Source organism: Anabas testudineus, chromosome 18, assembly GCF_900324465.2.
Source record: "Anabas testudineus chromosome 18, fAnaTes1.2, whole genome shotgun sequence".
Classification (NCBI taxonomy): Eukaryota; Metazoa; Chordata; class Actinopteri; order Anabantiformes; family Anabantidae; genus Anabas; species Anabas testudineus.
Window position 1 is genome coordinate 3,166,153 of NC_046627.1, and position 21,947 is coordinate 3,188,099.

The following is a 21,947-nucleotide window of genomic DNA, read 5'->3' on the forward strand; positions in this document are numbered from 1 at the left end:
AAATTAAGGCGTCACTTAAACACTTCAGTAAACCAGCGAGCACTGTTAGCATCATATAAGGTACCCTACCAAATTGCTCAATGCAAAAAACCCCACACGATAGCAGAGGAGTCGATACTGCCTGCAGCAGTAGACATGGTCTCTGTCATGCTGGATGATGCAAGTGCTGCAAAAATAAAAACTATCCCTCTGTCCAATGACACTGTCGCAGACGTATAAATGAGATTGCTAACGATCCCCAAGAACAGCTGGTAGATAAACTCAAAGACAAACGTTTTGCCTTACAATTTGATGAAGCAACTGACAGCAACAAAGACTGTTTGTTTATTACTTATGTACGATCTGACATGACAAACTACCTGTGTGAGGACCTACTTTTTTGTAAATATGTCAGAGACAGAGCCACAGCTGAAGAATTATTCAAAATATTGGACTGCTTCCTGACTGAGAATGGGCTAAAGTGGGAGAACTGCATTGGTGTTTGCAGTCATGGTGCACAGACCATGGCAGGGATGAGAAAAGGACTTCAGGCACTCATCAAGAAGGTCTCACCTAAAGCTGAGTGGACACACTGTGTTATACACAGAGAAGCACTGGCATCAAGGCACCTTTCCTCTGAATTAAGTGAGGTTATGACTGACATTATAGGTGTAGTTAATTTTATAAAGACTAGACCACTAAAAACAAGAGTGTTCTCTGCTATCTGTGAGGAGATGGGAGCTGAACATTAAGCTGTGCTGTTTCACAGTGAAGCATGATGGCTGTCACGAGGAAAAGTCTTGTCCCAAACTAAATCTACAGCTTCAAGGGAAAGATGAACACCTCCCTCAGGTCACAGAATAGATCATCTCTTTCACTCGAAAGCTTGCAATGTGGGGCAGGCGACTTGATGAAGGAAACACAGATTCATTCGACAACCTGCATGACTTTGTTAACACTACTGACTATGATGCCACCTCAGTGACGCCATATATCAAGCAGCATATTTCATCATTGATGGGATGCTTTAAAAAGGACTTCCCTGAAAACAGTTCTCAATATGACTGGGTGAGAGATCCTTTCAAAGCACCAGCTCCAACTGGTTTCAGCTCTGCAGAGGAGGACCAGTTCATTGATATGACGTCTGACTCCACATTGAGACTGAGGTTCACATCACAGACACTGAGTGAATTCTGGCTGAGTGTAGAGAAGCAGTATCCACTCTTAGGGCAGAAGGCTACGGGCATTCTTCTTCCTTTTGCAACGTCTTATCTTTGTGAGATTGGCTTCTCTGCTGTTGCTGCACTGAAGACCAAGTACAGATCCCAGCTAAACATTGAGCTTCAAACCCCGCTTTGAAAAGCTGTGCACTGCAAAACGTGCTCATTGTAGCCATTAATCCTGACTTCCTTATTTTGATAAAAGAAAAAAATCAGCACAAATAGTTTTATTCATTTTTGTTTTGTAGGTTAAAGTGTTTAATATATTGTGCTCCCGAGTTAATGTTGCTGATCACTTTGAATTTATTATTATTTATTGAGTTTAATTTCATTTTTCAGTATCAAATGTTTCAAGTCAGTCCAAAATGTTTAGAGTTTAGGTAAGGATTTAATTTCTTTAATATTTCAGGCAAATTGCTGCACTTTAATTTTTTTTTTCTTACAGACTAAAAAACAATGTTAATAAAGTTATTCTTTATTGTAAGTTGATCTATATTTCTTTATTTGTTGTTTTCTTTTATGTAAATAAGGATAAAGTGTTAAACATAGGTGTACTTATAAAAAATTTATAGACAAATGATACTACTTATAGTTGTGGGGGGGGCGAAAATGTTTTTTTTTCTTCCTAGGGGGGGGCATAACAGAAAATAATTGAGAAGCACTGCTTTAACAGAAGGACAGCACCCTGAGCTCATAACTTTACTTCCCCAAGTTAATTAATGAACACACCTTTAAGTTTAAAGAACAACAGAATGAAATCAATTAGTAAAATACTCCTTATAGTTTAGTAAGTCCTTATATAACAGTCATGCAAAACAGTAACTAAAGTCTGTACTGAACCAAAAGAAAACATTGATTAGTATCACCTTCTTACTTTAACTCAATTTTGTGGACTAATCACACAGCGCCGACCTCCTCGTCGTTGTTTAGAGTCAGTGAACTTTAAATCAGCTACTTAACTTACTGTAGTCCACTGTGCTGTAGCTGGTGCAACAACAGGACTAACAAGCACAATATTCACCGTAAAAACAGTACATTTCCTTCTTAGTGTCTCTGTTTCTCTCGTTTACATTTTCTTTTCGAGCGCAGCCTGCCGCTCTCTTTGCTGACCTCTCGACCTCTGTAACTCCCGCCCCTTAGCCAATCACACTACTAAACCGCTGTCATGACACGTCAATCACATTAACAGGATTAAACATCATTGGTTGTTCAAACAAAAGCACATTGTACATTTTACATTACAACCAAACTACAACATACACTTTAACCTCAATGTAAATTATTTCTATCGACTTCAACATCAAATGAAGAAATAAAGAAACAACACATCTGTAACCTTTTTATAAAGCAAAAGAACTGTTTATGCATAGTTATCTGCATGTAATTTAGCTTCCCAAGATATTATTCTAGGGGCTACACTAGAGAAAAAAAATAAATAAATAAAAAATGTGTCTTTGGGAAATGTAATATCAACCATATTGTGTGTCCTCTTTACTTAATGATCACAAACTGTAACGTAAAAGACAAGTCGCAACTATACTGACCAAAAACAACTTTCCCATCTTCCAAAACACTATTTTTTTAATTGTATGCTGGGAGAAGATTAAAATCCCAGTCGGCCCGTGTCTTATAAGTTCAAAAGTTTTAAACGTGTAAGGAGACATCTGTCTTTGTTCTCACATTCAGTTACGCATTGTAAATTCCTCCTCTGGTCAAAAAGGGGAAATATTTAGAGTGAAAAGAATCGGTCCAAGCACAGATCCCTGTGGAACTCTGTAGCTGACTTTGCTGTGCATGGAAGACTCATCATTAACATGTGCAAACTGAAATCTATCTACGATACGATTTAAACCATTTAAACCAACCGTGATTAAAGAGTTGTTTAGTTACACTTTGAGTAAAACCAATGGAGTCTAACAGGCAATGAAATACTGTGTTGAGGAACTTATTATCAGCATCTACACGGATGGTAAAGTTACCCACTATAGTGACTTTATCTGTACTAAGAATTAAAGCAGAAAGTCTGAAACTTTGGCCTGGAGTGTTACTGAGAACCTTTAACCTCTCCGATCTGTCTTTCTTCTCTCCTTCAGTCACAATAACCATCACAGCAGAACCTGGTGACACTGTCACTCTGCCATGTAAAGATCTCAGCGAACGTCATTTCATTGCTGTAAAGTGGATCAAACTTGACCTGGATGAAGAAGAAACCTTTTTCTCCTCGACTGACCCAGACATGTATAATGATTTTGACGTGAGTTCAGGTGATCTGCCTATATCTCTTGAGAACGGGGTGCAGCTGAAGAACAGTGAGATGAGGGCTGGTGAAATGTCTTTGACTCTGAGAAATGTGAACTTTTCTGATACTGGAACATACAAGTGTCTGGCCTTTGATCAAAACACAAGTTCACATCAGCTCATCAGCATCATCCACCTGGATGTTCGTCCATCAGGTGAGTTAGTGTGTGTCTGTGTGTAGATCAGAGTTGAAGGGCTTGGAAATGTTATTAATAATGTTATCTATTCCTCTAGCTAACCGGCTAACAAGCTAACTTGTACTGTACTGACTGGAAATCTTCATACTAATAAGTTATTACTGCGCAGGTGGTCACATAATTGCTTAGAGACTACCTTTTCAGATAATATGAAGAATGGATATCCAGAGTATCTTTTTGAGTAGAGGTTTGACTACAGCAACCTTAAAAGCCAGTGGTACGTAGGCTTTATGTAAGGATATATTGATCTGATCTAATATGGACGTGCTGATCAAAGACAAGACATCTTTGAGGAGTCTAGTCGGGATGGGATCTAAGAGACATGTTGATGGTTTAGAGGAATTCATTACTGAAATTAATTCAGAATGATCTACAGGGAGGAAGCAGTCTAAGTAAAAGCGTGGTCTTACAAATGAATCTAGAGGTGTTGTACAATCCATGCTATATGCAGGGAGGATCTGATCAATTTTATCTCTAAAAGTTATGATTTTATCTGTAAAGAAATTCATTAAATCATTGCTGCTGAGAGTTGAGGGAATACTAGGCTCAACAGAGCTATGACTCTTTGTCAGCCTGGCTACAGTGCTGAATAGAAACCTGGGGTTGTTCTTATTTGCCTCTATTAATGAGGAGTAATATGAGGTTCTAGCTTTAAGGAGGGCATTTTTATACATTATTAAACTATCTTTCCAGGCTAGGCAAGATTCATCTAAATTAATGGAACGCCACCTCCTTTCCAGCTCACGTGATTTCTGCCTAAAGCTGTGAATTTGTGAATTTTACAGAGGAGCTAACTTCCTCGGACGACAACATCATAATCCATAAGTATCATACGTAGCATTATTAAACAGATAATCTACTCATAAGCGCATCAAATTTTCCAATAGTATTGTAGTGGCCTGAGGTAAAGCACATATGTATTTTGGTGTTTGATGCTGTTGTTTCAGTTGCTGCTGTTATTTGTTGTGTGGTTCTCTTGGTTGGTTCTTTTATTGTGTAGTGTACATAGTTGAGTGATGTCAGGTGGGGAGGAGAGAGGGGACCTGGGAGAAGTAGGCGGGAGACTGTAATTTCCGGACTGTAAGACTGAACTGGGACTTGCTGTCACTGTCTTGTGTTCTAATAAAAATAATAGAGTTGTTCACTCAGAGGCTCCTTAAAGTATTTTTTTTAAATCATCTGTTCTGTCATCTGGTCAGATAAAAAAAAGGCTTTGGGGGAAACTATGAAATGTTGAATTTTAATTCCATATGTTAAAACCAATTGAGGATGTGATTAAAACAGTGAGTTGTTCAGTTACACTTTGAGTAAAACCTACGGAGTCTAACAGGGAATTAAATACAGTGTTCAGGAACTTATTATCAGCATCTACACGGATGGTAAAGTTACCCACTATAGTGACTTTATCTGTACTAAGAATGAAAGCAGAAAGTCTGAAACTTTGGTCTGGAGTGTTACTGAGAACCTTTAACCTCTCTGATCTGTCTTTCTTCTCTCCTTCAGTCACAATAACCATCACAGCAGAACCTGGTGACACTGTCACTCTGCCATGTAAAGATCTCAGTGAACGTCATTTCATTGCTGTAAAGTGGATCAAACTTGACCTGAATGAAGAAGAAACCTTTTTCTACTCACCTGACCCAGACATGTGTAATGATTTTGACGTGAGTTCAGGTGATCTGCCTATATCTCTTGAGAACGGGGTGCAGCTGAAGAACAGTGAGATGAGGGCTGGTGAAATGTCTTTGACTCTGAGAAATGTGAACTTTTCTGATACTGGAACATACAAGTGTCTGGCCTTTGATCAAAACACAGGTTCACATCAGCTCATCAGCATCATCCACCTGGATGTTCGTCCATCAGGTGAGTTAGTGTGTGTCTGTGTGTGGATCAGAGTTGAAGGGCTTGGAAATGTTATTAATAATGTTATCTATTCTTGCTGCAGCCGATTTACCGCTGTTCTCATCTTGTGTTGTCTTTTTCTGTATTTTTATCTTATTATTTTTATTCTTTTGTGTAGATAAGTAACTAGTTTTGAAATTAAGTTTTACCCTCTCAGATCATGTTGTTCGAGAGAGTTTTTATCTCCGTTTTTACCTTTGGATTCATTCTCTCACTAATCCGAAAGACCGGAGCGCAACAGCTGCTCCATCACCATGGAGCCAACTCCTTTGTTTACACTGGGGATCAGCTGATCTTACTGAGGACGGCCGGAGTAAAGGATCAAACTTTGCCCGGGACTTTAAACATCCCAGAGGAGATCAGAAGAAGGACAACGAGGGGATGTAGAGGAGGCAAAAAACAGCAAAAAGGAAATAAGGAACGGAGAAGAGCGATGTTCAGAGAGAAGGTGAGAAGATTCAAACCTCATCTCCCCTCTCTGATTATGGGTAATGTGAGATCACTGGACAATAAAATGGACGAACTGACAGCTCTAGTGAGGATGGAGAAAATCTTTACAGAGTGTAGTTTAATGTGTTTCACAGAGACATGGCTGCATGATGGTATTCCTGACTCCAGTGTTAATATAGACGGTTTTAGCACCGTGCGCTGGGACAGGAGGAGAGAGGAGAGCAATAAGAGGAGAGGAGGGGGGCTCGCCGTTCTCATTAACAACAGGTGGTGCCATCCTGGTCATGTCACTGTGAAAGAGCGTGTATGCAGCCCTGATATTGAACTTTTGGCTGTAGGACTTCGTCCATATTATTTGCCCAGAGAGTTTTCTCACTCCATATTAATGTTTACGTTCCTCCATCCGCTAACGCCGCTGCTGCGTGTGACGTCATTCAGACGGTCACCTCCAACCTGCAGACCAGACACCCTGACGCCTTCTTTATGATCTCTGGAGACTTTAACCACACCACCCTCACTAAGACACTTCCTACCTTTACCCAGTTTGTGAGCTGTCCCACCAGGGGGGAGAGGACATTGGACCTGATGTATGCTAATGTTAAAGATGCCTACAGCTCCACTATCCTCCCCCCTCTGGGAAAGTCGGATCACAACCTGGTACATCTCCTCCCACAATACACACCTTTGGTTCACAGGCAGCCTCCCACCATTAAAACTGTAAAGAGGTGGACAGAGGGGGCACACCTTGCCCTGCAGGGATGCTTTGAAGAGACAGACTGGAAGACTCTCTGTAAACCTCATGGTGAGGACATTGATGGACTGTCAGACTGCATCTCTGACTACATTAATTTCTGTGTGGACACCCAGGTACCCACAAAAACCATTTGCTGCTTCCCAAACAATAAGCCCTGGGTCACTAAGGACATTAAAGCCATCCTGAATGACAAAAAGAAGGCATTCAGATCAGGAGACAGGGAGGCACCAAAGAGGGTCCAGAGACTGCTGTCTGTCAGGATCAGGGAGGGGAAGGAGGTTTACAGGAAAAAACTGGAACAAAACCTTCAACAGAACAACACCAGGGAGGTTTGGAGGGCATGAGGACCATCACTGGCTACAAGTCCAGCAGCCAGGAGAATGCGGGGACTGTGGACCGAGCCAATGAATTTAATAATTTCTTCAATCGATTCCAGGCTGATCCACAGAGCCCACTTCAGTTCACCAACTGCTCCTCAGTCCCTCCCCCACACGACTCAGCCACCACCCTAACAATCTCAGCTGAGCAGGTGAGAAGAGAGCTGCACAGGCTTCACCCCACAAAGGCTGCAGGTCCTGATGGGGTCAGCCCAAGGGTGCTGAAAGCCTGTGCTCCTCAGCTATGTGTTGTTCTCCAACACATCTTCAACCTCAGCCTGCACCTGGAGAGAGTTCCTCTAGGGTGGAAAAAGTCATGCCTGGTTCCAGTGAATAAGACGCCACGTCCCAGAGTCCTCAATGACTTCAGACCAGTGGCTCTGACATCACACATCATGAAGGCTTTTGAGAGGCTGATCCTGGAGTCCCTCTGTCCTCTAGTCAAACCCTCACTTGACCCCCTCCAGTTTGCTTACCAACCCCATATTGGAGTGGATGACGCCATCATACACCTTCTCCATCGCACCTACACCCACCTGGACAAGCCTGGGGGCTTAGTGAGGATCATGTTTTTTGATTTCTCCAGTGCATTCAACACCATCCGGCCTGCACTGCTGGGAGAGAAATTAAAAACCATGCAGGTCAACACTCCCCTGATTTCCTGGATCATGGACTACCTCACCAACCGGCCACAGTACGTCCGCCTGCAGAACTGTGTGTCTGACACTGTGGTCTGTAGCACAGGTGGTCCACAGGGGACAGTTCTGTCTCCATTCCTCTTCACCCTGTACACCTCAGACTTCAGGTACAACTCAGAGTCCTGTCATCTTCAGAAGTTCTCTGATGACTCTGCAGTTGTAGGATATATTAAGGGTGGAGATGTCACAGAGCACCGTGGAGTGGTGGACAGTTTTGTGGACTGGTGTGGACTCAACCATCTGCAACTTAACATCAACAAAACAAAGGAGCTGGTGATGGACTTCAGGAAATCTGGGAGTCCTGTCATCCCTCTCTCTATACAGGGGGAGGAGGTGGAGGTTGTGTCCGAGTACAAATACCTGGGAGTGTACTTGGACAACAAACTGGACTGGACCAAAAACTCATCAGCATTGTACAGAAAGGCTCAGAGCCGGATGTACTTCCTGAGGAGACTCAGGTCCTTCAACGTCTGCAGCACCATGCTGCGGATGTTTTATGAGTCTGTGGTTCCAGTGTCATCTTTTATGCTGTGGTCTGCTGGGGCAGCAACATGAAGGTGGCAGACACTAACAGACTAAACAAACTGATTAGGAGGGCTGGCTCTGTTCTGGGGGTGGAGCTGGACCCTCTACATGTTGTTGCTGAAAGGAGGATGCTGTCCAAACTCCTCTCAATCTTGGACAATCCCTCCCCCCCACTGCACAGTGTGTTGGTTGGACAGAGGAGCACGTTCAGCCAAAGATTTATTAACATTAAATGTTCCACAGAGCACCACAGGAGATCCTTTCTACCTGTGGCAATCAATCTGTACAATTCCTCCCCCCTCTGTAAGGGGTGGGGGAAGTGAAACTGTCATAACCTTGCTGTGCATATATTGACCCAATTTCATTTATCTATTTTACATATTCTGTATATATATTGAGTTTTTCGGTATTGATGTTATTGTGTATTTATGTTTGTGTATTTATGTTGGTGTTGGATCTTTCCTGGTTGTGGTTCCTTTTCTTTCTGTCTGTTTTGAGAAAAATTGTAATGAGGCAAAACAATTTCCCTCTGGGATCAATAAAGTTTTTTGAATCTTGAATCTTGAATCTATTCCTCTAGCTAACCGGCTAACAGGCTAACTTGCACTCTACTCTGATTTTAATCATTATTTAACTAGGTGTGTTTGTTTTCTTTGCCTCCAAAGTCCAAACTCCAGCTGATCTAAATCTGTCTGTGGTGAGAATCCTCCTCCACCTGGTGGTGTTCTGTCTGTTCTTCATCTCCACTCTCCTCATGGTGTCTTTATATCAATGCAAACCCACAGGTAACTCTGAATCAGTCACTGACTCTCTGTCCAGGTCTCCAGGTTGAATTAAAACCATGTGATGACTAAATTATCTCATAATCCTGCAGGAAGCAATGAACCTGTTTCCATGACGATATCTCTGTCCAACCGAGGAGGGGAGGACTTGGACGAACAAGATGATTATATCATGGATGATTTCACCATTGAGCATCGTTTCTGAGATCAAGTGTAAAATTACCATTTTCTGTGTGTTATGTTTTTCTTCTTATCTACTCTTCATTCTGTTTTTTGTGTGAGACTGTTTGATGGCTACTGGAACACAGTTAGTGGGGTTTGTTGACTTAAAGTATAAATTTAAAACCACCAACAAATTTCTAAACCTGATACATCAACATCATAAATACTATTGTTAGATTTTGTGTGATTCTTAAAAAGTATAATAAATTTAATCACTGCTTTTACATTTAATCATTTATACATTAGGATAAAAATGAATATATTGTTTGCTCTGCTAAAACTCTCAACCCATCTCGACACACAGTTCGGGGTTCTCACATGAACAATCAAAGTTACAACACTGCACTGAAATTTAACATCATGTTTTGTAAACTACTTTACATTTTGTTCAGACGTAGCCTGGGCCCCGTGTTTGTACGCTTGTACGTTTAGTGAACATGTTTCTTGTCTATCTACTGTATCTGTCTCTCAATGTAAAACATTTATGAGTTCATCATAAAGTTATTGGTAGATTAAATTGTATCATGGACATCATCCGCTTCTTGTTTTATTTTGAAAGTTCCTGTCATTTCCTGTCTTTTCCCTGCTTCAACTCCATAACTTTATCTCTAATCAGTCTAATTATTTTCTCCTGTCCCTCCCCCTCTATAAGCAGCACCACACTCTCCCTCTCTTTACCAGATTGTCTGTTCTTCTTTCAGAAGTGGCTCGCCTGCTTTCATTATTTGTTTGTTTATGTTTGTTGACTCTGATTCCTTCCTGTTCCTCACCTGACTATTTTTTGTGGCTGTGGACTTCCACTATCTTTTTTGATTTCCCCTGTCTGGATTAACTGGACCTGTTGGAGTCATCTCTGGTTTCTCCACCCTCTGTGTTTCAGGAAGAGCATTGTGTTTTGACTTGTTTTATTTTATTTATTTATTTTTTGGACAGTGGACACGTGTCCCCTCTGCTGAGTTATACCTTGTGTGAGAGGAGCATTGATTCGAGGGCTTGCTGTGTACTGTGTGATGCCACCGGTGGAAGCTGACATCTTGACCTCATCCTTCAGCGGATTCTCGTGGGCAAAAACTCCCCTTCACTGCTTTTGGAACACACACGAGGTCCGCTCTACTGCTATTCACTTCTGCTCTACACTTGTGTGCAGAGGTACAAATCACACAGGTGAGACATGATGTTTCCTAAAAGTGGTATTTACCATGTATTCAAACATCCACATGATATTTGCCCTTCCTGTACAAGCATTAACTTGGGTTTCCTCAAAGTATTAAACTTTGTTCTTCGGCATCTGAAAGCTGTTTATACGTAATTAACAGACATCTGACCTCGATTTTACTATAACAAGTTTATATAAGATCAGGTAAATTACATTAAGATGAAACTTTATTCTGCAGTTTTAACCTTTGGAAAGAAAAATAATAAACTGATGGTACAGTTTGGGATTGTATCAAATGCTACTACATAATCTTAATCTATACATTTATGACATTTCATTATTATTTAATATAAAATGATTATCTGGTCAAAATGATGTTAATAGAAAAAGTGCACTCAATATGTAGCTCTCCAACAACAACTGAGTCAATTTCAAGATTAAATTAAAAACTGAAAATTACTGCTCCACTGATGTGTTAATGTGCTGCCATCTGCTGGTGATGTCCTGTTCAACTTCTTCATTAAAACTTAATATCTATAGTCAGATGGTAGTTCTGTACATACTAAATGCTAATGTAAACTGAAGACCAAAAGTAGCAGTCTAACTTTAGGCTGGAACAATATTTTCTGTTAGAAAGTATTTTATCTAGAACAGTTTAATCTACTTTATGGTCACAAAAATCCCCCAAATTTAAAAATAAAGTATTAATTAAAGTATAATAAATGAATATAAAGCAGTGTAACAGCTATATTTAGATTTAAAATATTAATAATTTTCGAATACTAACATCTTTCTTATGAATGTTCTTGTGTAAGAATATAAAATAGGCAACCTCAGAATAAACACTTACTGAGTAAATATAATAGGTGACAATCCATCAGATTTTAACATAACTGTAATGTATAACTTAATGTCATGTTGAGAGTCCAGTACTGAGAATGTTTAAGTGAAGGTAAATCTCACAGGTGAAATAATTAAAATAAAAATGCTATTATTTGCTAAAACAGAGAAACAATTTTCTTTCTGCTTCTCGTCACATATGTTGCTGCAGGGAACTGAATCTGCCACCATATAGTTAATGATCATGTTGTACTGAACACACATCAACTGGGTTTTGTGTTTTTTTGTGGTCAAATCATTTCAAGTTGATTTCAAAGCTCAGTCACTAGCGTGAAGACTAGGGCCTATTATCTCTGACAACAGAACGTCTGTCTTTGCACAACATGAACAGAGCCATGGTGACTGAGATTATTGATGAGAAAATGGCAGCGATGATATAAATGGCTTTTTTTATTTCTGACATGACAAATGATGGAGGAAGCAAAGTTGAGGACACATTTTACATATGGCAACATATGTGCTACATACTGTTACGTTTTAACATATTAATAATAATAAAAAAGAAGCGATCAAGTGACTATGTTGGTAGTGAGTTCTTTTATTTTTCTTCTTCTGTCATTGATGTTCTGCCTCTTACACTATTACTGTAATGGATAACTGATTTTTAAGTCTATCTTTAAGTGAGTATTACTTTAAGAGATTAAATGGATGAGTTGTTATTGGAGTGGACTTCAATGAACATGTTGGTGATGAGGAGGCGATGGACAGGTGATAGTAAAGGAATAGGGAGGGGCTGATGGATTTCGCAAAAAGAGTTGATATTGATATGGCAGATGAATCGAAATTCAAAGGAAAGGTGTTAAAGGACAAAGGAAAGGCATATGAGGAGTTGTGTCATAATTCCAGCCCCTCTTTCCTGTCTTGCCCTTAGCAAACTTCCTGTTTCCTCCCTGTCTAATTACCCTCACTCGTCTGATTGGCTGCACCTGGTTTCCCCTGGACTATACATAAAGACCTGTTTGCCTTTCTCCCTTGTCAGATAGACTCACATCTTCCAAGAGTTAGGGTTGGGGTTAGTTAATCTATTCAGCGTTCTTCATTTTTCATTAACCATTACCAGATGTACCCAACCTGACCCCGACTTCTACTTGTTCCCTTGGTTCCGTGAGTTTACGCTCTTACGGACTTCTCTTTAACCTGCCCCTGTACATAACCCTGGAATTCAATTCAATTTTATTTGTAGAGTGCTTTTTACAATTGACATTGTCACAAAGCAGCTTTACACAACCAAAGAACAGTACATGAACAGTGAATGTGTAAGAATCATAAATATCAGATTGTCCCTGATGAGCAAGCCGAGGGCAACGGTGGCAAGGAAAAACTCCCTGAGAAGGCAACAGGAAGAAACCTTGAGAGGAACCAGACTCAACAGGGAACCCATCCTCATATGGGTGATTACATGCTGTGTAGGCAGCAGTCCAGTATAACAGTTAATGTCTTTTAAGTTAATGTGGAGTCCAGTTAGTTAATTGCAGGCAGACTTGTTCCATTCCTGGACTATCGAGCGTTGAGTCGAGACCTCCAAGAAACAGCTTCCGACGTCCGCCGAGGCCAAGACCGACTTCATAGCGTGTGACCAACTCCAGTCTCCAAACGCATCCCAAAGGGCAGACGGTGGATCCAGGCGACGAGATCTCCAACCAGAAGTTGGGCATCAGGACGAGTCAGACAGGTCCAGAGGGCAAAGGGTGGAATGACGTGTAGCTCGACAGAGAGACAGGAAGAGGGAAAAGAGAGAGGGAGAGGGAAAGAGAGAGAAGAGGAGAGATTGCAGTTAGTTGTATTCACAGTCAGATAAAGTTTGAGGTGAATGTATATTTAGAATAGTGCAGCAGGGACTCCGGCAGGACTAATTATGACAGCCTAACTAAAAGGGTGGGTTCAGAAGGAAACACAGACATGAGGGCGTGCTGGGATGTAGAGCAACCAAACATTTCACCATCAACAAACCTGAGTGATCAGTGAGAGTTGGGAAGACAGCATCTAAACATACCAGTTCACCATAATGCTCTACGTCCATGAGTCCTTCCCAGATCTATTTACTCAAATGCTTGACTAAATAAATAGGTTTTCAGCCTAGACTTAAACACTGAGACTGTGTCTGAGTCCCGAACGCTATTTGGAAGGCTATTCCATAACTTTGGGGCTTTGTAAGAAAAAGCTCTGCCCCCACCTGTAGTTTTTATGATACGCGGTACTGACAGGCAGCCAGCATCCTTTGTTCAAAGTAGACGTGGTGGATCATAAGACACTAGCAATTCCCTTAGATACTGCGGCACAAGACCATTTAATGCTTTAAATGTCAAAAGTAGTATTTTAAAATCAATGTGAAATTTCACGGGGAGCCAATGAAGTGTAGATAAGATAGGCGTGATGTGATCGTATCTTCTGGTTCTAGTGAGGACTCTCGCTGCTGCATTCTGAACTAACTGAAGCTTGTTTATGCACCTGGTTGAACAGCCAGACAGTAAGGCATATATTAGCACAAAGTTTATTTGGACTTTGGATTTCACAATCATCATCCCCATCATCAACTGTGTTAGGATTTGGACTGTCTTTCTGTTTGTTTGCTCTCCTGGACTCAGCCAACTGTTGCCATCCGCCACTCACGGCATTCACTTCCTCCATCTGCCTCTGCTGCTCCACGTGCCCTCCGCTGGCCGGTCCTCCACATTAACCCTACACTTTCTCCACTGACTTTTTTATTGTACACTGGTTACTAATAAACTTTAGTTCATAAGTAAAAAGGTGCTATACAAATAAAATTGAATTGAAAAGAACAGCAGGCAACAAAAACAACAACAAGCAGCAAGAACATTGGGCAGATGAACTGGATTCTGGAGATGTACAGCTCCAGGCCGAGGATACCTGCAGAAAAGTACAGAGAGAGGGAGACAGAGAGGAGGAAACACAACTACAGGAGAGAGAAGACACAAAGTTAATGACATGAAATGGTAGAATTTGAATGGATAGAGGAGAAAGGAGAGAGGAGAGGAGCTCAGGACAACACAGGTTTGCGAGTCCACATAAAGATATTTTACAGTTTTTATGTAGCATAACAAACAGATTTACTATGGAAATGTTTCAGTTTTATTTTTATTCACACCTCTGTTGTGAATGACTAAAGAGGGAGAGTGTTTACCAGAAATAGGGTACTGAGCAGTTGCAGTGACGTGCAATTTTATAAAAAAGTTGACACATTTCAACCGTTTCAAAATACACACTCATTTTCACACTGCATATTTAATGTCACCATCATCATGACCTTTAGCTGGTGATAAACCTCACCAGCTACCAGAGTAGGGAAGTGTGAAAGCACTGAGGTAGAGTGACACATTACTGGTTTGGATCTGCACATGGGCTTATTTGAGTTAGATTCTGTCAGAACCTCCTTGAACCTGCCTTTTAAGGAGATTCAAGTGTTTCCATGCAATTGTTAGTAGTTATGCTTCAGTTATCAAGATTCTTGCTTGTTCTCTCTCTCACCTGGTCAAACTCATGCCTCTGCCTTTTTGAACTTTACTTTTTCAGATTGACCTGATTTTTGTACCCGACCTCTGATTTTTTTTTTTTTATTTATGCCGTCTGTACTGTCTTTGTTTGGGTTCCCTGTTTAGTTTAGTCCCTTAGTCTGCTTATAGTTTCACACCCAGGTGCTCCTGTTATTTGGTTATGTTGTCTTTCTTCATTGGCGTTCCCCCACCACACTACAATTCCCAGCATTCCCTGCTCCCTGAATCCTATTCCTGTCTCAGGTTTCTGCTTTGTACTCCTTGTTGCCACCCAAGCCTCTTCAATAAACCTGTATTTAATCTATTGTAGTGTTGCCAAGTCCTCCTTCTAACCCGTCAAGGTAACAACTCTTATATAAGTAACTGCAAATTTTTTATTACCGGTGACAGGTGCCCTTTAAGTACATTGTTTGGCTCTGACCCTGATCACTAATCGCTTTTTCAAATTTTTGATTATGTCAGCATGTAGTAAGTACGACAGGAGCAACACTGACAGTTGCCCTTTAAGTAACTTGTTTGGTACTTTAACCCAATCTCTCTCAAAGTTCTCAGGTGTAACTGTTATAACAATGGTTGAGTGCATTATATCAAAACAGTTTACTAGAAAATTGAGGAGGGGGGTCACAGCACGCACTCATATCTGTAGGATATGATAACATTCAAAGCAGATGGCTTTTTTCTAACAGATACAAAAAACAACTATGGAAGTGACCAAGGCTGAGTTGGTAGGGCAGTCGTCTACAAACCCCAGGGTTGATGGTTTGACTCACACTTCCCCTGATTACTGGACAAGACGCTGAACCCTGAACTGCGCCTGAAATGCAGCTGCCTGTCACCAGAATTTCCTTTAGTTGAGGGGATTAATAAAGTATTAAAATAATTAGCTATGAATATGCATATTTTATTAAATATATTTTGTATTATTCTTTTATGCAGTTTTGTGACTAACTGGCTGTTTGAGGCACTCCTTCCTGTAAAGCAGTATGTGGGCAGGTCCACTGTGAAGTAGTCACAGATATAAGAAAAGGAAGAACACTTGTGGTTTCTGCATCAACTGTTTGTTCTCATGGCTTTATCTGTGTTATATGTGGCTTTCATTACATGTTTGTGGATCTTCGGTCCAGCAGCAGGTCAAGGTAAGGGATGTGTACTCAGTAAGCAGCTGTGTGTGATACAAAATAGTTTCAGAGTTACTTAGAATGTCACTAGTACAGATCAGATGTGCTAAATATTCAAGACAGGAAGTGTGTCAGTGTTAAATCTTATATGTATTGAAATAGTAAATATACGGTTGTAAGAAAAATGATGACACTGTTTTTAATTTCCAGGTTTACCTTCACCAACATCACACATATTAACAAATGCAGTATTTAAATGAACAAAACAAAGTCAATATATTTCATTTCTTTATTGAACACACCAATTAAACAGAGTGATGGTGGAAAATGTGAAACAGTGTTTTATTATCAGTTGCTTGTTTCCCACAGATTTTAACCTGCTAGTTTTTAAATGTGTGTTCTTAGCTACAGCAGCTGGAGTTTGTGGTGAGAGAGAAATGTAGAGGAGTCAGCAGCAGGTCAGACTCTGATCAGCTCTGTAGAAGTAGAAGCTATAAATATCTTTGTCAGTTCCGATTCTAATTTTATCACAACTAACTTCATCTTCTCCTGTGTTCATGCTTATGTGGCTACTGTTATTTTGGTTTGATGCTGGTGTTTTCTATGACAAATGAATTTGATTTTTCTTTGTGTAAGAAATATTTGAACAAATTAGTTGTTTCCTGTGAATTAAAGCAACATTTAATTTTCTTAAGTGATATTTTATATTCCTGAGTTTTAGGTGAAGTACAAATAAAAGGTTTTGTCTACAGTTATCTCTCTCATGGTTCAGTTCTGAACCACTGTGTCCAATCATCAGTGTTTCCCCAGTGCCTGTAAAAAGAGCTGAAGCTGTAAGGGGGTGAAGTTGTACTGATGTTTAGGTGTGAGATCAGTTGATTTCTCTTGGAGACTCTACCATGTACACTGTACTTCGTGGTCATGAACACAGTTATTCAGCTTGTTTTAAGTAATCAGACAATGGTTTGCTGAAGGAGAACTAGGAAGACTGATCATCAACATCTGTACTGGTTAGACTAAAGGTTTTAAATGTTTCACCTGTGACTGCAACACTTTAGTTTCCTCTATTTAAGATCAGATCAGTAAAGGTTTCTGTGATTTTCTCAAACATTGTGTTTTTAGCATGTGACAATCTTTCTGAACATCGTCAGTGTGTACCTAAACACTAATAATAACACTAATAATAACAATAACTGGAGAACACATCAATAAAATATATGGAGTTGATTTGTACTGTGATTTTTTTGTTTAGTTTAGTTTTGTTTTAACTTGCAAAGCTTACATTGAAAATTATAAGCAGTAAAGTTTAATATAATGTTCAATAGTTTTTGGGTTTTAATAACATACTATATTCCAGTCTTCATGTCACTTTTCAAATACTTCTGAACCAGATTATAAATGTGTTAATATATGACTGTGACAACAACAGTTTCCTCTCATGATTAAATTAAGGCCTGTGTCATTTTGTTTTTTTCACATTTATTGATCTGAAGCTCTGGGATCTGAAAGTAAGAAGTTAGGCTGATTAATTTTTCATATTTAACGCTGTAACATGTCATTATTATAAATACAGCACATTTCTTAGATGGTATCAGTAGAAATATTCTCAAAAAAATACTTCACTGCTGGGATTGAACCCCAGTCTTGCACATGGGAGGTGGTGATGTTACCACTACACTAACCAGCTGCTCTACTTAAATAAAGAGTTGCCATTAATATAACTTGTGACCCACAATTATTGAACAAAGGACTGTTAAAACATACAAATGATTGGATGAAGGCAGCACTTGAATTTCAGTTGAATTTGTGGATCAATAATGTTTTATCTGATCTTGCAACAAACAGTGTTTTCAGTGTGTGACATGGCTGATGAACATCGTTGTGGTGACGGTCAATGTGTACCCAAAAGCTATGTGTGTGATGGAGACTATGACTGTCTGGACGAGAGTGATGAGCTCAACTGCTGTGAGTAAATGTACAGAATGGAATAATACAATTTGTGGAGACTGTGAGTAGGTAGATTAATATGATTCACAGTTAAACCAAAAGGTAATAAAGTATAGAAGTTGAGGAAAAGATGCAAAATTACAAAAAAGGTGTCACTGTTCAAATACTTCTGAACCTGACTTTATACATATATTTGTATATGTTTTATACACCATTATACAGCATTATACAAGTATAGTAGCAATAGAGCATAGAAATAAGTTTCAAAACGTTCCTTAATTTACAGACGTCCTGTTGACACCTTCTGTGACACAGACTCATTGATCAGCTTTGAGGGACACAGGGAACATCACAGTGTTATTAGTGAAGAGTTGGCATGGAGAGTAATAGAGAAGAGAGAAATAAACCTTATTCATACACAATGTTTCACAGCACATTTGATTTTCTAAGATATATGCTGGGAGATCATTAAGTTAAGAGCAAGTTGTTTAAATGTGTAAGACTAAAATAAAGTTTTACTTTTTTAACTGCAAATCAGTTTCACTAGTTAGAATAAAGGCTTTCAATCATTTTCTTGCAATTGCAACACTTTAGTTTCCTCTATTTGAGATCAGCAAATGTTTAAGTGATTTTCTCAAACATTGTGTTTTCAGTGTGTAATCTGACTTTACAACATCGTTGTGGTGACGGTCTCTGTGTACCTAAACACTATCTGTGTGATGGAAACTATGACTGTCTGGACAAGAGTGATGAGTTCAACTGCTGTGAGTAACTGTGAAAAGCATTCAAAAAATTATTTGGTGATCATTTATTCTGCTATTGCTACGAGTCTACTAATACTCTCACACTGAGACATTGAGCTAGTATTAACTGTCTTATTTTCTTATTTCATACTGCATCATGAAGTCTCTCTGATTCTAGCTGACTCACAGTACATAATAACTGAACTATGAGACTCTGATGCACATACTGCTAATATTTTGCCTCATAACATAATATAATGTGAACTATACATTGATATTGATCTGTTCTATTTCTGACGGTGAATATATCAGCAAGACAACTTTTAGACCAACACATTCAAAACTGAAGTCTTCTCAATGCACTTTACAGTGCTAGGTTTAAGACCTTACAGAGTATTATTGTAAAGAAATTTACATAGAAAACCCAACAATCTCATTTGAGCAAGCTTTGGGCAACAGTGGAGAGGAAAAACTCTCTTTAGAGGAAAAAACCTCCAGCAGAAACAGGCTCATAGTGGGCGGCCATCTGCCTCGACCGGTTGGGGTGAGTGGAAAGAGAAGAGAGAAAAGAACAGCAGACAATAAAGACAACAACAAGCACCAAGAACATTGGGCAGGTGAACTGGATTCTGGAGATGTACAGCTCCAGGCCGAGGATACCTGCAGAAAAGTACAGAGAGAGGGAGACAGAGAGGAGGAAACACAACTAAAAGAGAGAGAAGACACAAAGTTAATGACATGCAATGGTGGCATTTGCATTGATACAGGAGAAAGGAGAGAGGAGAGAAGCCCCGTTTATCAGTAGAGGTCTTCCTGAAGTACATTTGTTAGTGAATGTGGAACCTTTTTTTAAATATATCAAGGAAAAGAATAAACCTCAAACTTATGTGTAGTTAAATCTTACTGGTGAAATAAGAGAAACAATTTTTTTTTCTGCTTCTCATCACACACATGTTGCTTCAGGAAACTGAATCTGCCACCATATAGTTTATGATCATGTTGTACTCAACACACATTAACTGGGTTTTGTGGGCAAATCATTTCTAAAGTTGTACACTGTACATACGGCAACATAATTAATAATGTTGTATGTACAGTGTACACAGAGTAATGTGGTGACAGTGGATAGTTTAGCTAGACAGAATTGGATGGTTGTTTGTGAGATGACTTCAGAGGTGAGAAATAGAAGGAGAGGGAGGACTAAACTAGGGATCAGATGGTGGTGAATCAGGGTGGACACAAAGTGAAGGTGGAAAACTGAATCTGTGATCATCATAGTTTTTGATCGTGATTTACTTAATGCACATCAACCAGAGCAACCAACACAAAGAGGAACTGGATGAATGGGAAACAACTTGGTAAAACATAGTAGGCAAGACCACTAGGAAGGTATTTGGAAGGTCTTAGATTAAAAGGACTTCTATTGACTCGGCAGACATAGGGACAGAGTTGGGATAGACATGCTACAGGTTCGGATGATGAAAAATGCAGGAGGAGCAGGTCCGCTGTCTCCTTGGCTAATGGGAGCTTGAGTAAAGGGATGAAGTGGACCATCTTAGAGAAACTGTCCACGATCGTCAGGATGGTGGTCATGTCTTTGGAAAGAGGAAGTCCCTTGACGAAGTCTACCGAGATGTGAGACCAGGGTCGAGGGTGAATGGAGAGTGGAAGGAGGTGTCCTGCAGGGGCTTGATGCCCCAGGCTTGAATTGTGTACAGACAGAACAAGCAGAAACGATGGTCCAAAAGTCGCTAGAATCGACGTTTGACCACAAAGAGGGTGCGGGCCATTCCAGAGTGGCAAAACAGATGAGAGGAGTAGCACCAATTCAGGACACTAGAACACAGATTGTCAGGGACCTACACTTTTGACAGTGGTGTCATTCTTCCAAGGCCAGCTTGATGGCTAAAAGTATCAGATCGCTGATGCTGTAGTGACGTTCGGCTGGGGTAGTGCGTCTGGAGAAAAAAGCATAGGGATGGCAGAACCAGAATGGGAGAAATGGTGAATTGTTTCTTCAGGATGTCAAATGCCTCCTGGGTTTCAGGGGTCCAGGTAACCCGGGTCTTGGTGGAGGTCAGGGTGTGAAATGGGCTAGCAGGCTGGCAGTAATTGCGGATGAACCCCAAGAAACGCTGTAAGGGGAGATGATTCTGTAAGAGACATTGCAATACCTGTCGCACGTGTTCAACATGCTCGATTTCAGATCTGGAGAAAATAAGAATGTCATCAAGATAGACGAACACAAACTTCATGCATGTCTCCTAGCACATCATTAACCAGATTTTGGAACACAACAGGGGCATTGGTAAATCCTAAAGGCATGACCAGATATTCATGGTGACCAGAAGGTGTGTTGAAGGTAGTTTTCTGTTCGTCTTCTTCCCTCATTCTGACCAAATGGTAGGCGTTGGAACGATCGAGTTTAGTAAAGATGTCCGACAATGGTTATTCTAGATGCATTGTTGAGTCACGTCCATCCAATCTGCATAGGTTCAGGAACAGCGCCCCATTCTGGTTCTGCCATCCCTATGCTTTTTTCTCCAGACGCACTACCCCAGCCAAACGTCACTACAGCATCAGCGATCTGGAACTTTTAGCCATCAAGCTGGCCTTGGAAGAATGACACCACTGTCAAAAGTGTAGGTCCCTGACAATCTGTGTTCTAGTGTCCTGAATTGGTGCTACTCCTCTCATCTGTTTTGCCACCCTGGAACTTGTACTGTAACTAACTAAACAAAACTTGTTTGTACTACACAAAGATCAGCACATCAACTGAAAGAAATAACCATTCTAATGCTTTAAATCCAGTTAACCAAAGCTCCTGGATGTCTGCAACTGCAACACTTGAATTTCCCTTACTTGGGGATCACTAAAGGTCTATGTGATCTTAGTGAACACTGTATTTTCACTGTGATCTGACTCATGAACATCACTGTGGTGAGGAACTTCAGCTGGATCATGTGTTCTGTTAACATTATGATCATTTACCATAATTTAAATTGCCAAATGCCATTCTTTGAGAGCCCTTCACTCTGGTTGCTGGGGATGTTCACTTCAATTGAATTGTAGCTACATATCGACAAATCACAAGAAAAACAACAAAACAAAATAAAAAATCCAAAGCAATTTACGTTTTAAGGTCAATGTGCAGAACAATTGAGTAA

The 21,947-nt window shown here is 40.1% G+C and overlaps 1 protein-coding gene across 1 annotated transcript; it reads left to right on the top strand.

The window, feature by feature from the left end:
* Window positions 1-3,122: 3,122 nt before the first annotated feature.
* LOC113168700 (fibroblast growth factor receptor-like) lies at window positions 3,123-9,927 on the top strand. Its single transcript, XM_026369738.1, has 5 exons — window positions 3,123-3,168; window positions 3,293-3,652; window positions 5,198-5,557; window positions 9,066-9,185; window positions 9,275-9,927. The coding sequence occupies exons 1-5, from the start codon at window positions 3,123-3,125 to the stop codon at window positions 9,385-9,387; spliced, it is 999 nt and encodes a 332-aa protein (XP_026225523.1). The 3' UTR covers window positions 9,388-9,927.
* The last annotated feature ends 12,020 nt before the right edge of the window (window positions 9,928-21,947 follow it).

Coding starts and splice junctions, on each gene's coding strand:
- LOC113168700 (XM_026369738.1), top strand. CDS start 3,123: ATGAAATACTGTGTTGAGGAACTTATTATCAGCATCTACACGGATG. Junction 3,169..3,292: donor TATCAGCATCTACACGGATG/GTAAAGTTACCC, acceptor TCTCTCCTTCAG/TCACAATAACCATCACAGCA. Junction 9,186..9,274: donor ATATCAATGCAAACCCACAG/GTAACTCTGAAT, acceptor ATAATCCTGCAG/GAAGCAATGAACCTGTTTCC.